The 17,376-nt window shown below is 41.4% G+C and overlaps 1 protein-coding gene across 3 annotated transcripts in view; it reads right to left on the bottom strand.

Moving 5' to 3' along the window:
- PID1 (phosphotyrosine interaction domain containing 1) overlaps positions 1–16,245 on the bottom strand; it is a 165,517-nt gene extending 149,272 nt beyond the window's left edge. The window contains exon 1 of one of the 3 annotated variants that reach the window (XM_054984052.1): positions 15,926–16,245. In XM_054984052.1, coding sequence (XP_054840027.1) covers positions 15,926–15,964 — 39 coding nt within the window. In that variant the 5' untranslated portion in view covers positions 15,965–16,245. Of the gene's footprint in view, positions 1–15,006; positions 15,197–15,925 lie in introns of those variants that run through there. The other 2 variants (XM_054984053.1, XM_054984051.1) reach the window with 2 other exon arrangements.
- Positions 16,246–17,376: the final 1,131 nt, after the last annotated feature.

The following is a 17,376-nucleotide window of genomic DNA, read 5'->3' as shown; positions in this document are numbered from 1 at the left end:
TGTTGCTAGAGTAGTGTGCCATTATGTTTAACAAACTGGTTTGTTTTGTAAATTAACTGGGTTGTATGCATGGTTGGGCTTACTTTCACTAGAATTCGGAAAAGAATCTGCTGCACTGTGGCTTACTCAGCAGAATTAAGCTAAGTACAACAGTTTGTAGCAATCATAACATGAAATCTATAGAAGCTAGTTGAAGAATACAGATTTGAGGACACTAATAAAAAACTAATGGAAACAGAAGAAAAGGGGAGACAGTTAAAAGAATGTAATATTTTACCATACTTGGCTTTTCAGTATTTTTTAGCATATTTAGATAAGAAGTTATTGAACTATACAGCAATTAACATAAACACACAGAGAGCAACAAATATCCATAAAAGGATAAAAAGCACCAATGTATGAGCTTAGTCTCCTAAAGGTAGGCAGAACTATCTAAAGAAGCCTATAATTAAATCACATATGGGGGCTATGATTATTTACTTATAGTGTGAAAGCTAAAACAGAAGTACCTTTGGGGTATTTGAAATATTTCCTTCCAAATCTCTCCATTGTGGGAAATACTTATTTTCTCCTTAGACTTATGAGCTGCCTATATGCTGTTGCTTCCACACTGTTTTCCATGCCAAGCTATTGCTTCTTTCTGGATAAATCACATCAGCTATCCCAGTCAATCAGAGATTATACAGTAAACAGAATGAAGTCACACTGCTTCACAACCAGTCACACTGGGCTGTTTGACAACATCATTGCAAGTAAATTCTGTCTTTTAATTGGCTTCAAGAAAGGGCAATCTAAATTCATTGGTGAACATTTTACAAGTACTGCAAAAAAAGCAAAAGAGAGACCTTTTGACACTATGAAAGACATTCAAGAGTACAATTTTAGTTCATCTTTAAAAATGATTCATATACAATTTTCTTCTTATTTGGACAATGTACTAGAAGCTGGAACACATATATTTGTAATTGTGGCTCCAGACAGACTGGGGTGGAATCTTTACCAATATTTTATAGTATGCAGACACATGACTTTCCATGTTTTTCCCTCAAGAAGATACAGAATTAAATATGTCCCTGCATGCGGTCCACAGGCAGTCATTTGCAAGCTATGCCACCACTTGGGGTGCCTGTCTAGCATCAACTAGAGCCCAGGCCTTCTCCATGGTGGCTCCTGCTCTGTGGAATGGGCTCCCAGAAAAAGTGAGGGGGGTCCTTCTTAGAGATCTTCAGGAGAGGCTGCAAGGCTTGCTTGTTTTATATGGCTTTTAAGAAAGTATTAATGGCAGGAGTCTTGGGAGTGGAGTTTGGGGAATTGTTATTTTATTTTGGTTTTTAACTGGAAGCTTTAATCATTATTGTAAGCCACCTTGAACCACGTGGAAAAGCAGGGTATAAATGTTTTAATAAACAAAACAAATAAATACAGAATAACACCTTTCAGTAGGATGTCCAAGTCCAGTTTTTCCATACACCCATAGTCTCAATTCTGAAAAGTTCAAAATTACATTGGTTGCATTTATGTTTTCCAAACTAAAGAATCCAGCATCTCTAACTTTTGTTAAAAGTTCTGATCAAGTTTATAGGTTTACCATGTCCACCGAGAATTTCTCTTAAAAAAGGTAATATACACATAAGGATTCAGTGTCAAATAACTTTAATTATGGATGAAATACAAAGTATTGCAAACCATATTACTTTGCTATAATGATATGTTCTCTCTTTTTCTCTATACAGCCCAATCAGTTAGTGTCATTCCCATTTTACCCCACAATACCTCAGCTGAAATCAATTATTTTTCCTGCACAAACTGAACATACCATTAGTAACAAGTTACATATTTCTGTATATGTATATGTTCATGTATTTACACAAATACAAAATATGAAAAGAGAATACACATGATAGAATAAACCACTCACAGTAAGCCAGGAAATTCCAGAAATTAAGTAATGTCAGAAAAATGTGAGTAAGAACATTCCTGGAAAAACACACTAGGATGGAAAAAAATCATTTTATTTATTTAACTTAAATATTTATTAGCCACATATCCACCAAAAAAGAGCTCAAAGTGTCTTACAGTATAAAATATAAACAAAACAAGTTTTTACAATATGAAAAAAACAAAAATATAAACAACCCAAACTGTTAAAAACGTAGGTTAAAAATAGAGTATAAAATACATCTAAAAAGCTATCAAGGAAATAAAATAGTCTTCAGCTGCCTCCTGAAGCTAGAGACTGTAGGGGGCCAGCCACACCTCCCTAGGAAGATCATTCTACAATCGTGGGACTGCCACTGAAAAGGCCCTGTCTCATGGACCACCAACCAAACTTCTTTGGTTGATGGGACAGTCAGGAAGGCGTCTCCCTATGCTCTTAATACCCAGGCAGGATGGTCTTTCAGATAACCCAGTCCCAAGCCATCTAGGGCTTTAAAGGACAGAATCAACACCTTGAATTGCGCTCAGGAGTGGACTGATAGCCAGGGTAGTTGTAATATCAAGGTCATACGCTATCACAATAGCTTGCCACAACCAGCAGTCTAGCTGCAGCATTGTGCACTAGCTGCAGCTTCCAAACCATCTTTAAGGGTCGCCACAAGTAGAATGCACTGCAGTAATCCAGTTGAGATGTACCTAAGGCATGGATCACTGTGGCTAGATCTGACTGAACCAGGCAAAGCTGGGCAAACGCACTTTGAGCTACTGCAGTCACCTAACTTCCTAAGGTGACTGCGGTATCAAGCAGTACTCCTAAGCAGTGGATCTGACTTTTCAAGGGGAGTGTGACCACATCCAAGACAGGAGATCTCACACTGCTAGTCAGCCTTTCTGCTAACCTAGAGAACCTCTGTCTTATCAGGGTTAAGTTTCAGTTTGTTCACCGTCATCTAGCCAATTACTGACTCCAACCACCAGTTCAGAACATCAACCGCATCCTTAGAATTTGATGGAAAAGGAAAGGTAGAGTTCGGTATCATCTGTACATTGATGACACCACAGCCTGAAGTTCCTGATGATGTCTCCCAGTGGCTATGGCCATTCAACCTAATCCAATGTTAACTTTTTGATTCAGTCTTATCCTTGCTGATAGGGCTACCTCTATTACCTAGGACTTTGTGACAGATGGCAAGTCCACTTTATACAATTACATGTTACTTCAGCAAAATGATTTAGAGAGAAATCAGTTTATTACTACTCCTACTAGCTATGTTCCACTTTGTCAGCATGTTCAGTCCTTTATGTTTCCACCCTGAAGTACTTTAAAGGCAGTCTAGTCAGATTCTTTCCAAAGAACCAAGATCTCCCAACTCAATAGGGGTGTTCATGTTCTTCTTCCTTCCTTACTACTTTATAAATTAAACATCATATCTATTGATAATTCCCATTTTCATATGTCCACACTACCAATGAATTTTGTTCCTGTTTACAATACAAGTGCTAGGTAAGTTCTTTGCTTAACTTACAAGCAGGGAACACAGTTAATAATACAAAGATCTATTTACAGAGCCTATTTAATGGCTCTTGATTGTTATACTGCCTCCATCTCCCTACTATGTTCATGCTGTCACAATATATGAGGTTCGTCACTATTTATACAATGCTACTGCATGGCCCCTGAAACTTAACTATGTAAAAGTAAAAACATTGCTTCATAAGGCTTATCAGAGCAATCTTCTGGCTTCACACTCGATTCTAAGTTAATCATTTTATATTTGATTGTAACATCAAACAACTTTCCACTGAATGGAAAAATGAAAAAGTACAAACTTTGAAATTTAACACATTTAATCTAATCCAGTATTAAAAAAATTAACTCTTTCAATGACACCATTGATTTCTATAATTAGATGGCCATTAAGATAATAAGCTAGCATGCTAAAAGTGAATCTGATTGGCCTCCTAGAAGGGTTTCAGAAAAGGACCGGCTGACTTTCATTTTCTTTGGTCATATAGTATTGCCTCAAATTAGCACTTTTTCAGAGCTGTTCATTTTTTTGTGAAGTATAAACAGCAGAGAAAAAGGAATTGCCTGAATCTTAAGTGTTGCCAGATGAGCTGTGCTGAAGTCCCAAGATCTTTGTTTTTAAGATTCCTATCCAATTGTAACACAAACAACAAAAGTAGTCTAGGAAATCGGGAAAGTATGCAATAGAAAAACATACCCACTAAATATGAATTTTGTGCTTTCCCACCCCCATACCAATTTTTAAAGAGTTCATTATTTTTACCTTGTAATTAACAAATATGAAGTGTGATAAAACTGACATTTATATTGCATGTCAGCATGTGTCATGTGCCATCACTAAAATTTAGACATCTCACCTGTTTATACCCATAGCAACAATAACAGAAGCCCCCAGCCCCGCTCTTACCAGGGCCGGCGTTTGCTGGGCTTGCAAGGCACGGGAAGAGACAGGCGGGCGCGGCTCCTTCCCTGCCGGCCCCATTATACGCGGCTCCAATCCGAGCCGCGCGATGGTTATTCCCAGCCAGCCAATCAACAGGGCTGGCTGGGTATTCGAACGTGGGGACCGTTGCTGGACCTGAGGGAAGAAGTTTTCCCTCAGGTCCTCACACATATTATAAATACGGGGCCGGAGAGGGAGCCTTCAGTCGGCTCCGGAACTGCGAACCCCTCCTACCCTCTGCTATTCTGTCAGTGATTATTTCAGTGTATTGTGTTCCATTTTAACCCGGTTTGGTTTTGTATTAGCATAGGGTTAGCTTTGCTGTTGATGCTAGTATTCTGTTGACACCCTTTGTTAAATAATGAGACTCGTTGGAACAGTCTCTCTGTTAAAAATGCAATTGTCCCAACTTTGGGTTGGCGGTTTGGGCGTTGGGCACCGATCCCTTTGGGGGAAAACAGGGCCTGCAGGCACTGTTTTTTCCCCATAGATGGGAATCCCCATAAGGGATCTTGGACCAGGCATGGCAGCAGCAGGCCCAGCTCGGGGGGCTGCCAAGGCAGGCCTGCTTCCAGGTGATTGGGGAACTACACAGAGGCTTCCGCCCAGTGTGGACCCATCAACCGTCATCCTGGGGTATCCCCCTTCAGCAGGCGTGCTGAGGGGGTGAGAGAGTCATCAGCTGGCAGGCGGGTCACCCGATGCTGGGATCTGTGCCCTACGCTGCCAATGCTCCTTTTCTCTTCTGTAACCAATAAAGTTGTGGCCTGTTTTTTTATCCAACAAAGTTGTTGCGTAATTTTTCCTGTCCTTGAACCTTGCCTTAAGCTTGCCCCGCAAACATTGCTCATTCTGACTTCTAGATGGCACAAAACTATCTACAACTGCTGACTCCCATGTCACAATGCCCAACAATATGGGCATCATGAATACTGCAAAAATGCTGGAAGTACTGGATCAGACTTGAAAGCTGCGGGAGATAAGCAAAACATAGGGCACAAGGAGTGCTCCGGACAGGAAAAAGAACACCCAGTCAGGAATGTGGCAGTGAACAGGTGATTCAAACACATATGCTTTGGCTTTATGGATCACGATCAGAGTTGCGACAGAAAAGGCTAATTTAAAAAGGAAGACAATATTCGCTCTCCCCTCCAGGGACTCTGAACTAGATTGAAGGGACGTTTAGATAACATCAGACAATTGTTACACAGTTCATGAAGATTAAAGAGGGAGTTCGTATTTATCTGGTGACTATAATAGGAATAGATCAAGCTGTAAAGAAAGTAAGAGTTACATAGTGATCTTGATGAATCTATTTTAACCAAGTTTTTTCATTATTTACAATGACATTTCAAACTGTCAGGAAATGGACAACCTAAAGCATAAAAACAAAACACTTATCTGGATACTTTTTTTGCAGGTAGTACTTTGTAGTTCAATTACTGCATTCTACAAAGATGCGTTAAAACACAGAACTGAATCTCAATGTCCTCATATGAGATACCTGGTACCTTCTGCACAGATAGGTTATTTTATCCCATATGCTAGAAAAGTAAAACTAAATGCAAAGATGTCAATCCACCTACATGAGAGAGTTGTGGCTACCTTTTTCATGAGTGGGAAGCAGGAGAATTGCAACAGCAGATACAGTTATATCACTCTGTGGCCCTGGGCTCCTTGCAAAAATTGTGCACAAGTGTCTGTGGAATTGCATTATAATTTTCCTTCTGCTCACATCTGAATCCAAACTTCATTCCTTTTTGCAGAGACTGCCACGTGAGGCTTTCTAGTTGACAGAAATGTAATTAATGCTTTAGTTGGTTACATTTACTATGTCTATTTCAGTAAACAACTTGGAAGAAGAATACTAGAGGTGGTATACATTTCTTTCCCTCTGCCTCCCACAGCTATAAAGCCTTGCCAGTCCAGGTTGATAGAAAATGAAAAAAAATAGTGCCCAAATGGGCTTTTTAATGGGTATAAATCTTAAGGCGAGACCACTTTTTAAATGAATAACATACATTGCCTGTGCATGAAGAGCAGCAGAAAAGCTATTTTTATGGGCTCTTTATACACTTCTAAAATGTTTAAGTGATGAATTTGCCTTGGATGAGTAAGATCTGAACATTAGTATGCAAATAGCTGATGTCAGGTGACAGTGTTACCACGGCTGAGCAGATCTGATAACCAACTCAAGAATAATCCTCCTGAAGCCAATTAGAGTATTCTGCAATAAATAATTAGAGGATCATATCAAACAAATCCCATTTCACCTGACATTACTAAGTTCTCATTTATAGGCAAACATAATGTAGAGCAGAGAGATGTGTAAAGCATTTGACACCACTTTGTAAGTTAAATTCTTCTGCATTTCAAAATGGCACTTTTCAGCAAGTACGTCAACACCTCAACACCAACTGTCATGATAGTAGCAGATAAAATTCCAACATCTGTTAGCTCTAAACACCAACCATCTGTTCAAAAGGGGAAAAAACCAAGAAAATGTAGCTAACATTTATTGTAATCTAGGTTTATTACATCCATTTCCATTACAATTCTACTGTAACGCTATCCAATGTATCATAGAACCTTTTGGAGCATGTTTTTAATAAAAGATAGCGGAAACTACCCCTAAGTTCAATATTAGTGTGAATAATGGTCATCCTACTCTCACAATGAAATCCTAAGGAGAGTTACTCCAGTCTAAGCCCATAAATTCTGGCTACAAAAATAAGCTGGCATCCAGCCCAAACACTGAGTTTTGAAAACAACCAGTTAAAAAAATTAAAATTATATAATATGGATCTATATAAATATATTTTTCTGTTTTGCTTGGAAAAACGAAACAAAGCAACAGTGAAACCTTACAGAGTTACTATTTTACCAGTTAAGTCAATTATTATATAATGGTATCTACAGCACACTAACAATTTAATCCTTATCAGAGTTATACCCTTCTATTACGCTGTTAGAGTCACACACCACCCATTAGCTCACAATGTACAAGACAGCTGAAGAAGAAAAGTGGGACAGGTGGAGGTGTCCAAAGCAAAAATGCATCTCTATACTGACACATTACATAAAGCATTAAGTGTTCCATCATATGATTTGCATCAACATAACCTCCAACTGACTAAACATCCTAGTAGTAGTAGTAGTAGTAGTAGTAGTAGTAGTAGTAGTAGTAGTAGTAGTAGTAGTAATAAGGAGAAGGAGGAGGAGGAAGTTGGAAGAAGGAGAGTATAGATCATCCAGATCATAAAGATGACAAGTATGGGAGTGGAACTCAACTTCCCCACACAAAAACCACAAAAGACTTGAAAGAACAAAGATGCCCAAGGCCTTAAAAACACAACATGATGACATTCATAGAGGTCCAAACATAAATCAACCTAAAGCTCTTTCAGAAACAGCACTGCTTGAGAGTTTGCTATCAAATACAAGGCATTATGAATTCACTCTAAAACAAAGTGTGCAGTTACAGAATAGACTTCTGTCGAACCAACATCCAGGATCATCCAGTCTTAGACATGCTAATTTTTTTAAAATTTACATTATTTATAGTCCACTTTTCTCACTGAGACTCAAGGCAGATTACACACACAGCACAATTCAATATGATCAACAGCTAGGACATTCAACATACAATACAATAGCATGTAGACTACAGAAATTCAAAGAAAAGCAGAAATCTGACACAGTGCTGAAACAATGTTGAAACAAAACAAGCAATCTGACATGACATAATAAATGACAGTAATTTAGAGTGGAACTACAAGTGACAAAAGGCACAGGTTGGACACTTGTCAGCTTCCCTCAAGTTTTGATGGGAAATGTAGGCAGCTTGGCGGAATGTTGGACAAGTGACAGTTTAAAAAGTCCATTGGACAGCAGTCATAGAGCCAAGCTGCAAGACTAGGATGCCTACATTTCCCATCAAAACTTGAGAGAAGCTGACAAGAGTCCAACCTGTGCCTTTTGTCACTTGTAGTTCCGCTCATAGTCTACAGTAATATAGTCTACAGTCCCTATCATTTAAAGGTTACAGGTGTCTTTGGGAACCCAAGTAACTCTGATTTTTGTCTGCACTGGCACATTCAGATGGAATCCATATTCCTGTAAAAGCCTGTGACAATCATTTCATTTTAGAAGCCTTCGCTTTTACTTTTTCCTGGTGACTGTTGTTCTTTTCCTATAAGCATAGGTTGTGCAAGGTTAAAACAAGTTATGCTATACTATTTTTCATTTAATTTGTACATGTTCAGCACTTCTACTCCAACAAAGATCTCTCACTGCAAGCTAAGTGTTGGATACAAATACATGCACATCACAGCAGCATCAACTGATTTATGCTAACGCAACCATCTCCCCTGTGAAGGCTAAAGTGGTGGCAGCACTCAAATCCATTTTAACACTACCACTGTAACGGGACAATGAAACATAGTCCCTGCTTCTGGGGCCAGGAGCTGGCTGATTATCAGGTAAAAAAATTGGCTGTGATGTTCACAAAGAAGCAGTGGCTTCACACAAACATCTCAGCCTGTATCTTTCATCAAAATACATCAACAGATATGTCCTCTGGCTGCTCAATGTAACTAGTCACTATATCATTAGAGACCACAAATTTTTGCACAGTAGTCAAGCCATTATTATGTTCTTTGCTATTATTTATTTGACATTTGACAGCCAAGTATGGAGGCAGAGTACTGCAGCTGACTGATGCTAAACAATATTACAGTTCCATCTGTATGGACTATTTACAAATGCAAGCAATCAAGTGATAAATAAGTATGTGTGAAACCGTCGTATCAATCTGTAGAAACATTACTGTTTTGTATCACCCATATCCTACAAAGTGTACACCTGACTAATGTCTCAACCTCCATTCCTGTTATACTTGGCATCCTTACTTGTTATATCTGGTTTCAACTAATAGTTCTACACACATTGACTTCAATCCAGAGCTCCTGGTTTTGTGTGTGTCCTTGCAACAATATCTGCAGTAAGGCTCGTCCCAGCTACAAACCCTTACATATACCATAATACAAGCAGTCTTTTCTACCTTGATGAATTTAAATAAACTTCCTATAATACAGAAGTAATAATACTTCAGTAATACCTCCCCCCAACACACACCTTCTGAGATTTGATGGGTGGCAACTTGGGATAGGGCCTTCTTGGTGATCATGACACCAAATCTCTGGAACACCCTCCCCTCTTTCCACTTCTCTTGCATCTTCCACCAGCAGATTTCCTCAGTGATCCTTCCTTCCTACCCAATGTTTTAATTGTTTTTAGTTCTGGTTTTAACTGTTTAAAGTTGCTTTTTTAAAAGTGATTTTATTGTGTATGTTTTAACTTGCTAGCCACTTGGTGGTCCTTGTAAGGGCAGGAAGGCTGTATATAAATTTTGTTAAATAAATAATAATACATGTTAGGAAGATGCTGCTTTGAGTCCATCTCACCACATTTTTTTTTAAACCAGAGATCATTATGTTATTCTCTCCTCTCTAAAAAAGAAGTTTGGTCGCTTAACTTCATCCTTACACTGCATCCATTTCAACAGAATAAGGTATGCCTAGCCTTTCCAATAACTTTACACATTCTAGCATTACTATGCTCACAGCATAAACTGAAGCATGTTTGCTTCCTTTTTTAAGGGTTTCAGTTAATGTGACTGCTTTAACTATGTAAATGCATTTGTGAAACATGCAACCAGATAAAGCCTTGACTTGATACTTAGAACCTAACTAAATGTGATAGCAGCAACGCCCATTAAGGGCCTGGTTACATGTGGGTGAAGAAATGTTAAAGCATTCTATAGTCTACACTCTACAGCTTACCTTCCCAGCAGCTGACTTTTCTGCTAACAGCTGTGTTGGATCCAGTGATACATTTGTGGAAAGCACTGGCAGATGTGAATTTGTTCGTCATTCCCTTCTACCAAGCAACCCCATCTAATCCCCAGAAAACTGATTCCAAGAGTCACAGGGCCCATATGGACGAGCTGCCATACAGACTGGAGCCATTGTAGCATAGTACATAGATCAAGATGGGAAGCTGTGTTATTCTGTCAGTAGCAGCAGAAAAGAGCAAGAGTCCAGTAGCACTTATAAGACTAACAAAATTAGTAGTAGGGTATGAGCTTTCGTGAGTCACACCTTACTTCTTCACTAATTTTGTTGGTCTTATAGGTGCTACTGGACTCTTGCTCTTTTCCAGGGCTTTTTTTCTGGGAAAAGAGGTGGTAGAACTCAGAGGGTTGCTGAGCGGCACGGAGAGCAATCTAAACTCCCCTCTGTCTGGAGATCGGGGGCAGGGCCACCAGCCATGTGACCATTTTCAAGAGGTTCCGGAACTCTGTTCCACCGCGTTCCTGCTGAAAAAAAGCCCTGCTCTTTTCTATTAGTGGTTGGGATGTGAATCAGCACTCTACTCGTTTGAATCCCAAACCTTTTTGAACCTGCAGGTACATTTGGAATTCTGACACAGTGTGGTGGGTACAGCCACAAAATGGCTGCTACAGTTTACCTTCAGTCACACAGTGAAGACCTTTCTGCTGTGTAAGCAGCTTCTGCCAAAGCAATTTTTTTAAAATCTACACAGCTAATCAAACCTCCAATGGCCAATCAGAAGCTATGCTTGGCAAAAGCCCTACTTGGCCCCACCCCCTTTCTAAAAACACTTGACAGGCACCAGAAAAGGTGTCTGCGGATGCAAGGGTGCCCATGGGTACCATGTTAGGAACCACTGCTCTACTGCCATGAGCTCAACGGGTGGCCTTGGGTAAACCACTCCTCTCAGTTTCCCAACTGTATTGTGGAGATAATAATAACACTATGTTCACCACTCTGAGTGGGACACTAATCTGTCGAGAAGAGCAGTATATAAGCACACTGTTGTTGTTTGGAGTGGAAAAGGAAGAAAATCTAAGCTTAACTGAAGCATCGCCCTCTTCCATTAGTAAAGCTACACCTCACTGCAGTCCCCAACTTACCCAGTGTTTAGTACACTTAGATCCTATGACCCCAGGAATCTGCTATCTGGGGACTGGAAAGAATTATTGATGGGGGAGGGAGGGCAATACAGCAAAAAAAAAACCCCTATTACTTGCAGGGTGAAAGAAAACAGTTGTCTAAAAAGAGGCTACAGGGAGAGGTGGCTACAAGGATACCACATCAGTGCCATCTTAGATCTCCAGATAATTACTAGAATTATGACAGCAAACAATGATCAAATGTCATAGACCAAAACAAACTTGGCTAAATTAAGTTTGAATAGCCACATCTCTCCCACCCCCCGCCTTTAAATCCATTCCTTGTTTCCAACCACAGAAACAATAAAACCTCTGAGGAGCAATATCTACTAGAGACCAATAACTGTGTTTTAATATGTTCAGCTATTTCTTTCTAGATATTTGGTTCAGGAACTTTATGGAGTTGATATAGTAAAACTGCACAGTAAGCTTTATTTTGCTTTGCTTTCTGCATGTCTCAGGTTTCCTTGCATATTTATTTATATTAAAATGTGAATAAAGTATGTGAGGGGGAAAGTCCAACTCAGAACAGTAAGCCAAAATGACATGTATCCATTATAAATTTGGTTTGCAGAAGCATTAAACAGACACATTCTTCTTTTCTGAATCCTTTGTTCCCTCTTCTGATAGTACTTTAAAAAGAAATTAGCATAATCAAGATACAATGGCAACCCATGACTGATACCACATGAATTAGCCCGAAACAAAACTCAGGCTCACATGCCCCACTGTTGACTTCCATTCTTCTCTGTTCCTCTGTTGCCATCTACTCCCTCCGTGAAACATGGCAAACCACAATTGCAATGCAATTTCATCCAAGTTAGCAAGTCAAAATCTGCAATAAACTAATGAGAAAAAGAACCACAAAATGTAGGAGAATGCACAAGCTGAAGCATTATTTCCAGGCTCCGTCACAGTTTGATCCTGCATCAGAACCAAATTGTCATGTTCTGGAACATTCCCACCCCCTACAGTCTTGAACACTAACACTAACTTGTTCACTGCTCTGAGGGCCAAGATAGAAGTGACGAATTACACTTGAATGACAAGTGAACAGACTCACATGTATTCCTCCCTGTTCACTTGCACTCCACTTGATCGAGTGGAGTGCAAGTGGAGTACAAGTGAACAGGGAGGAATACATGTGTGTCTATTCACTTGCCATTCAAGTGTAATTTGTCACTTCTAGCTTAGCCCTGAGTGAGGCACTAATCTGTCTAGAAGAATGGTATATAAGCGCAGCTGTTGTTGTTAGCAGTGCTAGAAAAAAATCTCTGACCCTATCCTGAAACTACTGCCAACCATATGATGATACAGAGCTTGACAGACAATTCACTATTAAAGGCATCTTCATATATCTACCATGTCCAAGCACTACTTGCTTCTAGCTATGCTGGACAGGGGGGTGGGGGGCCCTGAGGATCTGATGGAAGGATCATGCTACCACCAGAACAAGAGAACTCTCCCTCTACTGGGAGTGCCATTCTTGAGAATTGCCTAGGAAAAAATGGGAAGAAGAACACCCATCAACAGATGATACCAACACAGTTTACTGAGATAAACCCAACATGCTTTTTCAAGTGAACTATGAAAAGAAAAAGCATAATAGGAATTCAGAAACAAAAAGTTAGGGTGGCATTCAGATAAAAGGTAATAATAAACTATTATAATGTTTGCACATTAATACTACATATCAACTGTACTATTACTCCCCAGGCAGAAGATAATTTATTATCTTGCTTGGTGTTTATTCATTCATAGTCTGCTGGTTCATTTAACGTTCACACCTTGGATGGTGAATGTCTAAATCATGGTTCATTAGCATTCATTAGAATGTCTAAAACAGTTCATTAGCTGACGTTGAAAATTAAAAAGATGATGAAATATTTAACATCCAATCCATTAATTAACTTCTAAGAAAAAGAACATATTATCAAAATCCTGGGTAAAATCCATGAAACAATGAGTTGCATTATGTTTTATAGAAACAGCCATAACAACAACATGATGCACCAATACGCAGACTCACATCTCCTTGTGTTCATCATTAGAGTAAACTACCATTAAAATAAACCCCATCACTTTTCCTAGCCCATGCTGAAGGTTCCTCCTCTTCCATTTTTTATGGCTCTGTATACACAAGACACTTCAGAAAACACTGACTTTGTTGGCCCTGCTGATTACATGCTGGCAACACAAAATATGGGTTGGAACAAATATATTTTGCTCTGACCTGGATAGCTCAGACTAGCCTGATCCCATCAGCTCTCAGAAGCTAAGCAGGGTTGGCCTAGGTTAGTAATTGGATTGGAAGACCACAAAAGCAGTCAAGTATCACTGCACAGGCAATGACAACACACCTCTGTTCATCTCTTCCCTTGAAAGCTGGAATTGCCATAAGTTGCCCGCAACTTGACAGCACTTTACATCACCAAAATATATTTTGATTATAAACAAATGAAGCCACACCAAACCTGAGTTCAGTAGAAGAATTTCAATGATAAGAAAGGAAAATTACCTCTCTCAGCTCAGAAATCTCTGAGCCATTACAAGTTGAGCCCACCCATCAGTCCCTTCCCTCTGCTTTTCACCTCAAATTGTAATGGCTTGGCACCAGTCTTGTCTGCCAGTTTCTTGTAACTGTAGCAACAGATCATGTGGCAGACTGTCTCCCTTACCTCTGTACCATAAATTCAAAACAAATACTTTATTGTTTATTTTAAGATAATATCCTTCAAAAACATGAAGGTTTATACTGAAACAGAAAAGTTTCTGAAGGGTATAAAAACCAAATCTGTCAGGAAACTTTGAAACAACTGCACTTTAAATATGTAAACCATGACACATATCTCGAAAAGTTTACAATATTAACTCAATAGCTAAGTTTTATAATTGACCGGCAGCTACCTACATATTCACAATCTCAGTATCAGGCAGGCCTACAGGCATACTCCAGATAATTTTGCACTGAAGCAAATAGTTCAAGGATTCAACATAGAGGAGAGAGTGTCATTTAGGAAGTATGTCTCACCATAGTAGAAAAAGAATTTCTTTCATAAAAATCTTCGTAACTGTTGCTCATATCTTTAGTGTGCCAGGGGTTTTACATAACAGCCTGACTTCAGAAAATGACAATGTACACAACAGAAAGTACTACAGCCAATGTTGCAATAACTATCTAATCACTGAATACAAAGCTGATATTCCAAATGTGAAAATACTACCATGATGAACACAAGCCAGAATTCCTCAAAGCACTTTAAATAAAGCATGCTGTGGTTAAATAGTTATGTGTGTGTGCATGCACATGTACACAGGAACACCATGACCATCCCACAAAGAAAGTACACTAAGAAATCACTGTTACTGTGACAGGATCCTTCAAGAGACACCACAGTTTTTTGTCCTCAAGTATCTCCAGAAAAACAAAGATCATCTTGCATTATGCTTAATGAATCGTGGTAAAAACACAGTAGCACTTTTCCTGAGTCCACACAGCTCAGTATGAAGTCTTCAATGTTCTAAATGCACACCATCCCCATAAAATAGACCATGACTTACTGCAAGTATTAGCAGGCACCTCCCACTCCGTAGGGGGATAGGACACATGTTTGCTGACCTCCATCCTTGCCCTTACAAATCTGCGTTTGTAATGAATCTGCATTAGCGTTTTATTTTCTCCTTGCCATGCCTTCAAATCCAACTCTGCTTTTCAGAGTGTTTTGTTTTGCCCCTCAGAAGTTCTTCGGAGTTTACTCTGAGATTTAGTGCAGCCTTGGCCTGCCAAGAAGCTTGTCTGAGGAATTCTGTAAATTTCTCTGGCAGCCTTTCTGGCTGACCATCTGGAGAATATTTCAGAGTAAGAGAGAGACCTGCAACAAGAGCACCCGTGCCCCTTCCCCCGCCGCCAACTCCGAAGACCTCGATCCGTGTGGTTAATGACTCCTCTTGCCAGCTACGTCTGCAATTGAGCAACAGCCCCGTCTCGCCGTCTCTAGCCCAAACAGATCGGGATCTCAACAGTTTACAGCCAGGCGTCAATGACAACTAGCCCGCCAGGTCCACCCCTCCCCTCTTCCTCCGATTAGCCCTTTTGCAACGGGGGAAAACCAAGCGATTTTAACGCGGGATTCAGCGACGTGGAAAGAGGGGACCGAAGACTCCGTAAACATCTTATTTGAACGAAGCCCCGCTTCAGAGACAAGCAAAAGAGCCCAGACCCCTGATCTGCAAGTCATCTGCTTTTTTTCCCTCCTCCCCAGAGAAAGCACATCTGGAGTCAAGATTCCCCAGCCCATGCTGGAATGCGACTGGGGAAAGAGCAAAGTTGCAAGCAGAACCTTCCAGGACCAAGCAGGCGGAAAGGGCAACCAAGTTGATGGCGATCCCCCCTCCTCCAACTGCCCCCTTTTTCAATTCTACACAACCTCACAGTCACATGACAGGCATCCTCCCCCCCCCTCCCCGCCCCAAATCTCACCCTTTTTACCTGCAGTCTCTCCGTTGCCGGCTGCCACATATTTCTCCCACTGGGACCTGGCTGGGAGGAGCGGGACGCAGTTGCTGACGAGCTGACTGGAGCGGCGGCTGCACAGCTCTGGCCAGGCTCGCTCACATCTGCGCGGCGTGTGTCAGGTCGGGGCGAGCCGCCAGCCAGCAAACGGGGCGAGAGGCGAGCGCCGCCCAGCCGAGGAGAGAAGCCCTGAACCGAGATGCTGGAACTTCCTCGCAAGCCCGGCGCCGGCTCCTCCACGGGGCAAGCGCCGTCCTATTGCGCTAGTCTCCACCTCAGGCCCCTGAGCGCAGCAGGAGCAGCGAGAGAAGAGGCGGCCCCGCTTCGAGCCCCGCCCCCTCTCAACGAGCCCCGCCCCTTCCAACCTTCCCGGCGCAAGTCGGCCCCCCTCCCGTCTCTCCTCCTTCCTTCAGCGCAGCCCCCCCCCTCCCTTTTCTCAGCTGGAGCTGCTGCTGCCCCTCTAGGCGCGTGACGCTGGCGGGGCTCCCGCTTCGCAAGACGGCGCGTCAGAGACAACGCGGGGTTGAGGGATGGCCGGGGGCGGGGGGTCGCTTGCGCTGAAGCGTCGCAAGACAACCCTAAGCTCCCATCTCGAGACTTCAGCCGGGCAGGTTCATGTCTCTCGTGGCAATGTATAAAACGCCCTGGCACAAGATGCCGAGAGGGTTCTACGCGCGTCACGGTAGCTTCACCTTCCTGCGCGCGCGGTTTGTGCCTTGTCTGTGAGGGCCGCTCGGAAAGCGTGCGGAGCAAATTAAAGAGGTGGCTGAAGCGATGCGCCCCAGCGTCTAAGTGTAAAGGATATTTGGCTGGATCTGCGGCAATAAACCTGGCTTTCCTCAGCGTTTCAGACCCGTCATGTTGAGCACGTCTTCTGGCCCACCGCCATGTAATACTGTATTAATGCTGTATATGCGTCCATTTCCTCTCTCGAATGTCCTGTGGAAGATTTTGGTCTTTGTTCCCTAACCCTCTAGCTTCCAATTCAGGTGTCCCAAGACCTGGGCTTGTGGTTGGATGTAAATAAAGGGGGACATGGATATTTTGTTTCCTTTTAGTAGGTTGCCAAATTTGGGGGGGGGGGTGAAAGTTGAATCTAGATGACTTTAAACAGATCCTCATGAATTCATATGATTTTTATAGTGAAACAAAACAAACAGGCCGTATTATAGAACATGTCTTAGTCTACAGACAGCAGGGAAACAATCATGCACCCACCGTGCCACAGAGTGCACTGCACAAATCGATTTTTACATGGGGTCACCCAAAACTCACCATACAGTCCAATATAGTGTCCATTGCCACAGATTGGCAATGGCAGATTGCCATTGTGGCAGATTGCCACAAACCCTGCGTGGCACCTCAACGGCACCAAAACGTGCTTCAAAAGCGATCCTCTTCTCTGGATTTTTACATTG

The sequence above is a fragment of the Eublepharis macularius genome, chromosome 6 (genome assembly GCF_028583425.1).
Source record: "Eublepharis macularius isolate TG4126 chromosome 6, MPM_Emac_v1.0, whole genome shotgun sequence".
Lineage (NCBI taxonomy): Eukaryota > Metazoa > Chordata > Lepidosauria > Squamata > Eublepharidae > Eublepharis > Eublepharis macularius.
The sequence above is the reverse complement of the archived record's forward strand: the minus strand, read 5'-3'. Positions and strand labels throughout refer to the sequence as shown.